Source organism: Parus major, chromosome 3, assembly GCF_001522545.3.
Source record: "Parus major isolate Abel chromosome 3, Parus_major1.1, whole genome shotgun sequence".
NCBI classification, from domain to species: Eukaryota; Metazoa; Chordata; class Aves; order Passeriformes; family Paridae; genus Parus; species Parus major.
Window position 1 is genome coordinate 62540207 of NC_031770.1, and position 13773 is coordinate 62553979.

At 37.5% G+C, this 13773-nt stretch overlaps 1 protein-coding gene across 1 annotated transcript in view; it reads left to right on the plus strand.

The window, feature by feature from the left end:
- The window catches only part of LOC107202466, a 65770-nt gene extending 52882 nt beyond the window's left edge, over positions 1-12888 (plus strand). Inside the window, exon 15 of the mRNA XM_019005882.2 lies at positions 10416-12888. Within this exon, the coding sequence (XP_018861427.1) occupies positions 10416-11914 (1499 nt within the window). The 3' untranslated portion in view covers positions 11915-12888. The remainder of the gene's footprint in view (positions 1-10415) is intronic.
- The last annotated feature ends 885 nt before the right edge of the window (positions 12889-13773 follow it).

Genomic DNA, 13773 nt, shown 5'->3' on the forward strand with positions numbered 1-13773 from the left:
TTTTTTTTTTTGGAGGAGGAAGAGGAGTAAAGTTCCTGTTCCCTTCACAAAGTGAAAAAGAAACAAATATCCCTTCCTCCAGCCTTTTAGAAATTAATTTGTCTTAGGTATCCCATGTCCTCATATAAGAGCACCAGTTCTAATGCATTAAAAACACTGCTATGACACTTTTCCAGCATTGACTTTTCTGTTTCCTCAGTTGCACTGATAAGGGGAAATTAAGTAATTATATAAATTCTCGTAAAATCCATCCTATACAAAAGTATATCCCAGATATAATGCTTTTTTTTTTTTTCCTGCTTAAGCTGATAATAATGTCTATTTCATACATCTACTGTTAAACCACATTTTTCTCCTACTGTTCCTCCTTTTTTCTTTTTGATAACATTTGCTCTGAAGAGATGAGACAATACATTTAAAGTCAGAACCCTCTCCAGTTTAAAAGACACATTCTGCATTCATATAGAGTGTGGGAATTACAAAGGCAGTGTGGGATCTATTTGTATTCCTATTTGCATGCCAAAATTTAAATTGTTCTCTTGACTATGGTTTGTATCATAGCACTGTTGTGGACAGTTCCAAAGATGTATTTTCTGAATGAACTTCTTATCTGCATGTTTTGCAGCTGAGGTTTGCTAGATAAAGCAGCCTAAGTAGGGTAACATGAAACAGAAATTGTAAAGCGATAATACAAATTGCAAGACAGAAACAATTTCATCCTGCAAATTTCATCCTTACTATATGGGCAGCTGACATTGTTTTACCTAACAAGTTAGAATATACTAGAGACAGACAATTCAGTTTACAAAAAGTATGAAATTCATCAGCCATAAAAAAAAAAAAAAAGAGATAATTACCAGAAAATATGGAAATTTGCAGTATGTATATTTCAAAGTCTATTGTTTAATTAGCTAAAATATAAATGATCCATTCAATTGTGGAATGATGATGAAATGTGCTTTTATAAGTCAGTAGTTTTGCACTGGGAGAATTAATAGGACACAACCTACAAAGGTAGCATGGGAAAAAAGACTTTTCTAATAGTTTGACTATTTCCAAAACCTGAAAATTACGTCTTTTTCTATGTACATTTGGAAACATAACACCTTGCTTATCAAATCTTGTACTCTTGTAACTGTAGCCACTAGATCACATATACACTACAACATATCAAAATAGTTTAGTCTTTTACCAAGTGAATCTACTTAAGTTTTAAATCAGGTGTAAACATTGCCTTAGTATTAGGATAAATTCATTAAGCATTCTGCCTTAATTAATTAATTAATCCTCAAAAGAACATTTGAAGAAAACAGGGACTTTTCAGAACAAAATATTTCAGATTAATTCCAAGGAAAAAACAATTTAAAATTATTAATTTTTTTTTTTTTGTATTTGTAAGCTATTGAAAAAAAGTCACAAATGTTCTTTCAAAGCTTATGTGTTGAGATAAAGACAGTTTAATAGATAAAACAAAAAGCCACATACTCAAGCAAAGCAAAGCAAGGAATTCTTTCACTCCTTTCCATGGACGGGCAGGCATTCAACCACCTGCAAGAAAACAGGGCTCCAGCATGCATAACCATTTCTTGGGAAAACAAATGTCATTAGTCCTAATGCCCTCTTCTCTCTTCCTCCAGCTGTATCTGCTGAGCACAATGCCACACAATAAGGAGTAGCCCTGTGGTCAGTTGGGGTCAGCTATCCCGGCTGTGTCCCCCATTACTCCTTGTGTACACACCAACCCCTCACTGGTGCAGTGGGGTGAAAGGCAGAAAGGCCTTGATTGTGTCAATCCTGCTCAGCAGGAGCTAAACCATTCCTGAATTATCAGCACTCTTTCCAGAAGAAATCCAAAATAATGTCACATATTACCTACTATAAAGAAAACAAACCTACCCCAGCCAAAACCAGCACATCCTGGAAGAAGCATGATTGTTTTTTCCTCCTTACCTTAAAGCCATTTTTACATATCCTGCCTTTCCTAGTTCCTTGTTCTTATTCCTGTCCCATTTGCAGTGTTTATCCCATCTTGCTTCTACTCTTCAGACAGAGAAATAAACAAAACACCTCGTTGGGTGAGGGTTTTGGGGAGTTTTTGTTTTTGTTTTTTTTTTTTTTATATATACCTTTTGGGGATATTTGTCTTCCTCCTCCAAAAAAAAAAAAAAAAAAAAAAAAGCCTGCAGCTGATTTCAGCACAAATTTTCACAAATTGGAAATAAATTGTGTTAGCCTTATGGAAACAATTAGCAAGAAAGTTTAACAAAAGTCATTACTACTACCCCTATTTTTCCTGAGGTTCCTCTTTAAGCAGCATTTTTCTGATGTTTTCTAAAGATAGATGATAAGTAATAGGCTATATAAACATTTGACTATCACTTCAACATATTGCAATCAACATGAGTACATACCAGCCAAAAACCAGGGCTTACTTCACAAACACTGCAGATAGAAATAACACAACAAAGCATTAACACTCCAAATAAACAATTATAAAGTGATATTCAGCATTACATATTTCAAATAAACATAATTCCTAGATAATACTTTTCAAAATAATTAATTTCTATCTCCTGTTTTCCAATTTAGAATTATGCGCCACATAATTATTTTGTAGCTGCTGGCTGAGTTGCAAAAATCTTCAAGTTTGCCCTTTCCTTTTCCCTTCATGAATTCAGTGGCTTTTAACGATAGATTATGCATGAGGTTTTCAAATTAAATGATTGCAGCAGCCAGTTCTACTAGTGGTCTAAGAATAATGATAGGTAACACCTCTGGAAAACATTGTGGTGTCAGGCATGCTATAATTGCAGTACATAACATAACCATGTTTAAATACTTGTAAGTATGTATCTGTGTAAGTTAATCTTTTAGAGAACTTTGCAAATGCATGTGAAGAAAAGAGATGTGAATTGTTGCATTCTGATAGCATGTGAAACACATGGGGGTAATAACTTTTTACCCATAAATAAAAAATTTATTTGTATTTATTGTGGCTAGAAGGTGCATGGTGCCCCACTTGCCTTCTTCATGAAGAAGAGTGTAATTGACTTTTTTTATTTTCATTTTTGTATCCATAAAAGAAATACACAGAAATAGTTTACTTTTGACAGTAAAAAGTGAATTTGTAATTGGCATTTTTCTTCCTTTAAGGAATTTCTCTTTGTCAGTCTCGCATCCACTGTGATTAAATTTTTGGAGATTTAGTGTTTGTGGCATTCTTTTTAAAGATCTGACTGAAAAATCTTTAAGTATTTTGGTAGGACAATACCGGTTTTTGTCATAGCAGTTCTTGTGGCAATATATTGTTTTTAGTTAATTTTGCTCATAAAGATTACCTTAGTTCAATAATGGAATAAGACTATTTGTTGAAATTATATCTCAGAAATGCCCTGGTTCTGCCCAAGTGTGTACATAGAAAGGTCAGTAGTGGAGGACTTAACAAAATTACTCAATCCATGGCTTGTCAAGCCTCATAGGAGAACCTTGGCCTGACACATTTAGGCTGTGAACTCTAATCAGGGGATTTGCTTTATTTCTGTTTTCTAAAAAAATCTGAGATCCATCTCACAGAGAAACAGAAACACTGAGAATTTGGGGAAAAAATAATTTCCATTCTTAGACTTACTGAAAAAGGAGTAAGTCATTAGATCCAGAAGGATCTAATTTTCAATTTTATATTAAAGTGTGCTTTTAGACAAAAAAGACATAACTTTTGCATGAGTCAGGCAAGAAAACCAGAGGATAATACAACTGGATTGAATATACAACATTTCTGACAAACTACTCTGTTTTCCACCTTTTAATGGGACCTGGAAGTCAGTAAACAAATCCTGAACCAGTTTGTAATGCAGGGAGCCCTGGAGTCCATCTCAGTTTAGAATTGTCATAGGGAACACCTAATTTTTTTTTATTTTTTTTTTTTTTTTTTAATATGGGATGAACAGCAGGGGAAAGAAAAAGTCATCAGAAAATTGCATGAAAACTAACTTGTTTCAGATGCCAACATTCCTCCTGTCATTTTCCCAAACACACAGCTGACTAATAGTTGTCTTTTAAAATCTTGTCAATGTTAGTCTCACAGTGCAAAACTCAGTTTTGAAGCTAATTAGATCAATTTCGTCTGTGCTGAAGTATGTGCTCTTGAAAGCTTTTAAAATGTGATGGAAAGTACAACTACATACATAACACACGAAAATTAAAAGGGGAAAAACATCCATGACTTTGAAAAGTCAGAAAATAGGTAGAGAAATTTATGATCCTTTTATTCACCATAAATGATAATTCATCTGAAGTCTAATAAAATAGATATGAGTTAGATATGAATTCAATATGAGTCTTTTTGGAACTCTTCAATATTTCTGAAAGTCACTGTGAAATATAAAACCAGCAAATATATGTGTGAATTTTTGGGGCTTACATTCAGATATCCCAAAATGCAAGTACTCTGGGAGAAGTAGGATTGTAACACTGAGAGAAATGATGTATTTAAATGTGAAATTGACAATAATTTCTCATCTTGTGCTACAAAATCTCTCATTGAGCTTTTGCTGATATGTGAAACCTGGCTTGTGATCACACTAGAGATTTGTGACTTAATGGGAATGAAATCATGCAGATGTTTTCTGAAAGAACATGGAATAGACTCATGGCCCCAGTTTGGAAACCATAAACATTAATCATCTCTTCCTTGTTTTCCTAGCTCCTGTCCGCTACTTTCAATGTGTCTTCCTAAATGGACCTAATGGATTTGGCCTGCAATTTCCTATTAATCCCCCTTCAAACAAGGAAGAAAAGACTCACTCAAAGACTTCCAAGAGAAAGACAAGGAAACCGGGGCAGTAGAGAGACTGAGTCCAATGATCACTGACATTTTGCACTTTATCTTTTCTGCTGAGGTCCACAGTAGCTACAGTGGTACTTGTCATTGCAAGAATGTGATCCGCTTGCACACATGTACCTGGAAAAGGTTTCCATGGGGCAATGGCAGAACAAGCAGTAATGAACTGTGCTTAACAAAGGTAGAAATGTAACAGTGCCCAGTTTCTCATGGAAAGGCTGCAATGCTAACAAAGCATTGATGTGACTGTGTGTGTGAGCATGTGCGTGTGTTTCCATGCCTCTTTTGCTCTTGTTTTACTTTACCTACATGCTCAGCATTGAAGTGAGTCTGTTTTCCATTTAATCTTATCTAAGGAGTGAAAGGTTGAATGTAGCTCTTATATCAGCAAGATTGCAAGACTAGCTGCAATCCTAAACCATTTCTTCTTAACGTTCAATCAAATTTCTGACAGGAAAATGCCTCACTAAGTCATGAAAATGTGCTCTGTGACTGGTGCTATTTTTATGTCTCATTGACCAGTGTAGCCTGAAGCTCACACTTACTTGGAGCAGCTCAATACACTATCAGTAAGTTGACTCCACAAGTCATGCTAATGATGAATTTTCTATTTAGTCTGAAACTGTAAAAGCATGGACTGTTTGCCCTGCCTGTTGGTAAAATACAAGTTCTTCTCTTCCTAAGGCCCAAAGTGAGAAGAGAAAGTGAAACCACATGTCAAAGGCTAGGAAAATCACTGTTTTACCAACATGAAGGTCTGAAGAAACAAATGAAATAATTATAGTGCTTCCACTTTTCTTCTGCAGCTAAATCAGATTGTTTTGCAGCAAAAACCATGTAAATGGATAACATACCACCCAACAATTTGCTATTAGCTTAAGCCAGATGAAAAGCTAGGATGTGAGATGCCATTCACAAAACTAAAGCAACTCAAATTTCCAGTAATTATGTGAATTTAATGCTATCTCAGATCAGTGAACAACAGCAAAAAACAAAACCCCAACAAAGAAAGAATCAGAAGAAAATGAAACATAAACACATGAAATAACCCAGGTATCTCATTTTACTAGATGAAATGAATGGACTTCCTCACAGCACAATACTGTAAATGGCTTACAGTAGAACTGAAAGTAGATGTGCTTGTCCTCAACCTTCTTTTGTGCATTTATGTAGAAATAAAGGATCTGTTGCCCTAAAAAAGAGACAAGATGGCATTTGATCCATTTAAAGGCACATGAATGAAAATTGGCATCTCACTGGTCTATGCCTGGTATGTAAATAATGCATTTGTACAAGCTGCTATTTGTTTGCATTTCCTTACTATATTTTTGCATTTAATCTGGGAAATATTCAGCAGTGACCTTAGTTATGTAGTTACCTGCTGAAGCAATATGATCCTCTTTGTGAAAACCCACTACTTGTAGAGTCTGAACACGCCAAAAATTCTATATCACTTTTTTATTTTTACTATAGACCAAGACAGCATTTGCCTCCTCTCTCTTACACTCTCTCTGCCCATCCATCTTACTTTAATCAAATAATTGACTCATGTGAGTTTTGGACAGCTGATTCTTTGACAGATTAGTGTAATTCAGAAAGCTTTGCTGTTACACTGCTGGGTCCTGTTGGTATTCTCTGATTACTGGTCATGGCCTTATGTGAATTGGATCCTTGGTCTTAATGGGCTCTGATATTGCACAGGTCATGTGCTGCAAAAGGTGTCATTGCAAGAAGCAATTTAGGTAGTGGTGACCAGAAAGAGGCAGGAACAGGTCCTGCTCAAGAAGTAGCTATTCCCATGTAGAATCACACAATAGATATGAGTGTTGGAGGTGAATGTCCCCACAGACTCCTGTCAAATCTGCTCCGGAGATAGCACTGCCAGCAGAGAATTTTTAATGGTAGAATGATGATCTTCAGCTTTCTTTTGGTGTCACTTTTTATATTTTCAGCAACTTTTCCCTTTCAAATTTATGATTTTGTATATATTATGATGGATGTTATTGCCCTAGGTTTTTACTGTGAAAGCTATCTTAAAAATGAGATTTTAACTTTCTGAAAAATCAGTTAATTCAAGATTTTATCTAACACAAATAATCAGGACAAAAAAATTATATACTATCAACCTTTATATTTTTTCATCTTCCTTCAAAAACATAATTTTTTCATTATAATTAGGCCTTAATCCTTCCTTCCTGTCTGAGATGGGAAATGACAAGAATTTGTTCTAGATCTCATTTCCATAATGTTTCAATTAGATATGTTTCAATGTTAGATATGTTTCAATGTTAGATATCTGAAAGCTTTGGAAATATGAACAATTTATATAATTGCATAAGTGATGTAAAATCAATAATTTAATGTTGTTTCCTAATCTTAGTTACTGCCTGGAAAAGCAGAAAAAACAGGTCCACTCTCAGAGAGGCAAGGGGTTTTCTCTTTAGATTCACCTGAAAACTAAAAAATTTCCTGGTTTGCATGGTTTTACTCAAATTAGCCTTAAATATTGCAAAATCTTATGCTGATTGTTATACATTTTGGAAAATAAAAAATATAAACCCTGTTTCAGTGACTGTGATATGTTGTTCTGTGAATTCAAAAGTGCAGGACAAGGGTTTACATATGCAAGCCTTAGAAATCTTCTGATTATAAAGATGCAATTAGGCTGGAAAAATTACCCATCCAGCATTGTATTTACTCCTAATGGGCTTTTAGCAATACTTAGCCAGCTTTTTTACACTCTTTATTGATTACACTCTGACATATGGAAATCTAAATGGTTGCTGCAGTCATTCAAGGTAGGACTTCATCTACACCAAACCATTTATGTTCATCAAACTGCTTATTTATAATACAACTGCACAACCAGTACAGAAAAAGCTGTGATCTCCAATGACAAGTTTATAGTTCAGACAATTAAGAAAATGGCCACCAAGAAACTGAACTGCAAAAATTGGTGGGATTCCTGAAGCCCACACCCCCCAGGACCTATGGCTTGCCTGTACCAGCAATGGTTAAGGCAGATGGGCTGGTGTGGGAAAAAGACTACACCCTGGAGGTGATACAACTGCAATTGCTCATATCTGCACTGGGGTTCAAGACTCCTTTGCCCTGCAGAGTTTGATGAGTCATCCCACACATGGGGTGTGTCACTCAGCAGTTTGCCTGCGCGGTTTTCTCTGAGGTGCTGAGATCCTGATGAAGCCAACAGGAGCGGCCAGTTTCCAGCAAGACCAGTAAGATAAGTTTTACACTGCTGCCTGACCTAGAGCTGTTTACTCTTGCTGGTGCAGTCCTCAGACCTCATCCTCAGCCCTATTCAGTTTCATACTCTTACCCATGCCACAGCTGGAGTCCGATTTCATCCATTTTAAAACCTTCCAGTGAAACAGAGCTTTTCTTAATGGCTCATTTCTATTGCGCCAGTGAGTGAGGGTGTGGTCAGAAACTCTGGGTAAGAAGACTTAGCCTTCTTCAGTGATTAACTGTGCTGGTGCACAGCATTGCAGGTGCCCAGGTGCTGGGTGACCACTGTGAGGATGTCCTGGCTTGGACACGGCTGGTTCCAGACAGCTCCAAGGCACCCACCTCAGGGCACAGCTGAGCCCTGCTGCCATGGCCACGGTGCCTTGGGGAAAGTAAGGAAGGTTTGAAAATGACACAGACTTAGAGAGGAGGAACAAAAAGAGTGAGAAGCAGAAGATGGAACACCAAGGTCAGAAGATGAGCTGCTCAGCACCAGGGCAGAGATTTCCCTGCAGCCTGAGGAACACCCATGCCAGAGCAGGCTAAAAATCTGAGAAGGACAAAGCAGTGAAGAGGAACCACCGTAGGCCAACCATTACTTACAGGGACTGGTGTGAAGAGTGACTCTAAGCTTGAGAAAGGGGAGGAAAGATGCTAATTTAATATTTGCCTTTCTCTGTTTCCCACTATGCAAATCGTGAAATCACACATTTTTGTGAGCTTATTTTCCTCAATTCTTCTTTGTTCTCAACAGTAATTAGTAAACAATCTGCCAGTCTTTAGCTTGACCCATGAGCTTTCTCATTCTTGTTCTTCCTATTTTCTCTCCCTGAAGGCAGGAGTGAGCAGCTGGGTGGAGGTTTAGTTGTTAACCAAGGCTGACCCACCACAGCTGGTTGTTACACAGATCCTGTATGTCCTACTGAAAAATCAACAAAATACTACTTGTCCCACACTTGGAGTCACCACTTAGAACACAAGACACAACATACATAAATTGTACGTTGCCACAAAAAATTATCCCACCAATTCCCAACTCTGGAAACACACAGCTATTTTCTTTTTATACACAGCCATTAACTACTTAGTATAGTCTTGTTTAGATGCCAAATTCTCCCTGATAAAAACTCTAAGACAACATAATAGAAGTGCAGTAAGCACAGTTTTAGAGAGATGTCTTTATCTGCTAGGACACAGGCACTGAGGAGAACAGCTGAAACCCTTTTCCCTTTCCTATCCTACAACTTTTCTTTCACCTCTTAGTAGAGTAAGAAATGAGAGACTTACCCCCTTAGGGAGAACACTGGCCACTTAAGCTGCTTTGAATTTAAGACAGTCAGCATCTGACTGTCCTCAGTTACATACCATTGGCAGCACTTCTTTCCAGGGATTGAAGATTTTGGAAGCCAATTAAAAATTAAAAGTATTACATGAGTGAGTAGTAGTGATGAAAGAGGTGAGGGGCAGGTAATTGACAAAACAAAAGGAAATACAAAATTCTTTAAAAGAATTCTTAGGCAGGATCTGTACATAAGAGTAGTATTTCCTAAAGATTCATCTTAAAGGAGGTGATATTTCTGCCTCCCTTTAGTTCTCCAGAAGGAAGAAATACAAAAGCAATTGAAAATATGAAACATGTATTATTTATACACCTAAAAAGGTCACTAGATCTCTAGCTTGCATACCATCCATTTATCCTGAACAAAGTTCTCCAGAAATTCCCAATTGGCCAAATACTTAAGGAGTCATATTATTCACCTGTGGGCAAAACAGAGTATACCTCCCAGTGCTGAATTCCTAGACAGTTTGATTAAAAAATGAAATAAGATAACATTTTTTGGGTTTTCTCTTGGTTAATGGATTTCTGTGTATGCATGTTTTTTGTGATACATACTCCACACAACCATTTGTTCTGACATCCTCACATCTCAAGGACTGGGTGTTAGTCAATGTAGTAAATACTTCTCATACTGAGGAAGAGTTTTCTTCAGTTTTCAGTTTTGTCTTTTATTATGGTAGAGATTAGTAAAATTTTTAGAATACTTTTTTTTTTTTCTGTTTGCTTGGTCCAAAAGTCTAGCAATTCACTCAGTAATACTTCCTTTTGGGAAAGTATTCTAGAAATTGCGCTTTCCAGATACCACTTTTAATACTTAGCTCTTTTACCAATACTCAATAGATAGAATTTGTCTACAATTTTGAGCCTTTTTCTTTGGATGAGTTGGTTATTCTCAAAAGGTAAAATATGTTCTTGCTCAAATAGTTCCCTTTGACTTGATTCTTTTTCTCTATTAAGGAAAACCTAAGCTGTTCCATTTTTCTTCTCCAGCCATTGCAGGAAAAGACCGAGCTCAAAACCGTTTAAGGAACCTGAAGGTGCACAAGTCCATGGGACCTGTCAAGATACAACCATGGATACTGAAAGAACTGTCTGAGGAAGTGGCTATGCCACTATCCAACATATTTGAGAAGTCATGGCAATCTGGCGGAGTTCCCACTGACTGGGAAAGGGGAAACATAATACCCATTTTTAAAAAGGGAGATAAGGAAGAACCAGGGAATGACAGGTCAGTCAGTCTCACCTCAGCATCTGGCAAGATCATAGAGCAGCTCCTCCTGGAAACTCTGCTAAGGCAGGTGGAAAATAATGAGATGATTGGAAGCAGCCAACATGGCATCACTGAAGTCAGATCGTGTCTGACAAATTTCTTGGCCTTCTTCCATACGGTTACCGCAGTGGTAGAAGAGGGAAGGGCAACAGGCATCATCTCCCTGGACTTGAACAAAGGCACTGTCCCACATGATATCTATGTCTCTAAAATGGAGAGACGTGGATCTGATGAGTGGGCCACTGGGTGGATAAAGAATTGGCTGGATGATCATGCTCAAAGTGTCGAAGTCAGTGGTGCAATGTCCAAATGGAGAGCAGTGCCAAGTGGTGTTCCCCAGCGCTCAGTACTGGGACTGGTGCTTTTTAACATCTTTATTGGTGACATGGACAGTGGGTTTCAGTGCACTCTCAGTGAGTTCACTGATGACACCCAGGTGTGTGATGCAGCCAACACGCTGGAGGGAAGGAACAACACGCAGAGGGACCTTGTCAGGTTTGAGAGGTGGGCCCAGCTCATCCTGATGAAGTTCAGCAATGCCAAGTGCGAGGTCCTGCACCTGGTTTGGGGCAGTCCCAAAAGCAATTTTAGGCTGGGCAGGGAATGGAAAGATGCTAGCCCTGGGGAGAAGGACTTTGGGCTGGTGGTAGATGAAAAACTCGACATGACTCAGCAGTGTGTGCTAGAAGTGAAGAAAGATATCTGTATCCTGGGCTGCATCAAAAGCAGTGTGGCCAGCACATCGAAGGAGGTAATTCTCTCCCTCTACTCTGCTCTGGTGAGACCCCACCTGGACTACTGTGTTCAGGACTGGGAACCCCAGCACAAGAAAGATGTTGACATGCTGGAGCAAGTCCAGAAGGGAGTCATTAAGCTGACCACAGGGCTAGAGCACATCTCCTATAAAGATAGTTTGAGAGAGATGGGGCAGTTCAGCCTGGAGAAGAGAAGGCTTCGAGGATACTTAATAACAGTCTTCCAGTACCTAAAGGGGGCCTGCAAGAGAGCTAAAGAAGGACTTTTCACATCAGCATGTAGTGACAGGACAGAGAATGGTTTTCAGCTGAAGGAGGTTGGGTTTAGTTTAGATATTAGAGAGAAAATTTTTACTGTGAGGGTGGTGAGGCTCTGGAACAGGTTGCCCAGAGAGGTTGTGGACTCTCCTTCCCTGGAGGTGTTCAAGGCCAGGTTGGACAGGGCTTTGAGATACTTGCTCTAGTGGAAGGTATGGAGGTTCTAACCCATGGCAGGAGGGTTAGAACAATAATCAATAGATAATCATCTTTAAGGTCCTCTCCAACCTTAAACTATTCTATCATTCTATAATTCTAAAGGATACTCTGCCAACAGACAAACTGACTCCCAGATTTGATTTTACCTGAAATGTTCTATTAATTTTCTTTCAGAATACCTAAAGGCAATAAGCATGCCCATGTCTTAAGCCTTTGGGGTTTGTCTGTCACCAATAAAATTGTATTAGTTAGTATGGCTGGTGGCAGAAACAGCAAACCGCTGAATTTGGGTAGTAGCAGAAGTAATAAGAAGTTTCTTCCTGTTTTGTGTGCTATTTGCTTTCATAATTCTAAAGCTTTTTATTTTTTTATGCTAAATCTTTCTCTGAAAATAATTTGTTCTCCCATGAATCTCATGTAAAGCTCCAGCTAGAAGAAAAAAGCAATCTTTTTTGAAACTGAATCACCAAACTGAAAATTTCTACTTATGGTAAAGAGAAACAGAAAACATTTAATTTGCCTGCTTTTTTAATTCTAAAGAGGGGTATTACAAAATGGAGGTCATCTTGGTTTTGAACCTGTCAAAGAAATGGGAAAATAAAGCTGCTAACATTAATACTGGAGGCATACTTTCCAGCTGAATGACAAAGATATAAATGCATATTTATCGTGCAACCCAATTCCTGTGGAGTTTCTTTTCCTTCATAAAAGAAACAATGCAAAGGAGAAGTCTTGAGTACCACGTTGTTAAATTAGGGCTTAGAAGTAGCGTTTCAGTGAAGAAAAGGCAACATGAAGACAACTCGATGAGAACCTTCCATGCGCCTCTCTAAAGTGCATCTTCCTGCCAAAGTCACACATCCAGCCTTTTCCAAAACAGCTGAGTCTCCTTGGCTTTATTGTGAGTGTGTATAAGACTGTCTTGAGAAAATCTGAATAAATCACTGCTGCTTGATGGATTTTTTTGAGTGTGAAAGTCAATACAGTGTTCTGGTGTCTCACACATATAAGTGATTACATAGGTATACTAGCGTACTTACATTTCAACTGGAATGACAACATGTTCTCTGATAAATCAAATTAGTAAACTAGAAAAGGAGCTGGAGTGGTGAGTCAACATTAAGAGTTCTTTTAAATTCACAAAAAATGTAAAAAAAAAAAGTCAGAGAGAAACAAAAATATTAATTTTTCTAAGATTTTGAGACCCTTACTCTTTAAATCATACAGATCATTCTTCTTTTGAGTTTATTGTCAAGAGGTTTTTTATCATTTATGCCTTGCCAACTGATTTGTTATCTTTGGGCAGATGTAATAGAAGTTAATAGAATCCTATAGATTATAGGGACATTTGGATCCAGCTCCGAATTCATTATTTCCTAAGTGATTGATCATTTAGTTAATTATTTTGGAATCTTCCCCAAAGAGTAAAAGAGAAAATTGAAGTACCAAAGCATTTTGTCATGTATTTATTTTCAAAACAAAAGCAGAAAAGGCATTTAGAAAATGAGTACCAGTAACAGTGAGGTTATTAAATGCTAAATGTCATGAAAATTAAACATCTGGGTGGTTCAGCTTCCAGAAAATAAAGCCAGCAGCATTACTCTAATTTGCCTGAAAGTTAATGATTTAAAGGAAAAAATATTTTAGCATTTTTAGCTGATAGGACTGCTGTTGATATCCTACAGTTTCAATGGATTACAATTAGTGAAAATGACAAGTCAATGTAATCAAGAACAAGAATACTTCAGAATTAATCCAGATATGGACACCAATTCACATATTCATGGGGATATTTTACAGATTTATCTGTCTGTGGGCAGCTGTGTCATGGATGGGACTGATTGGC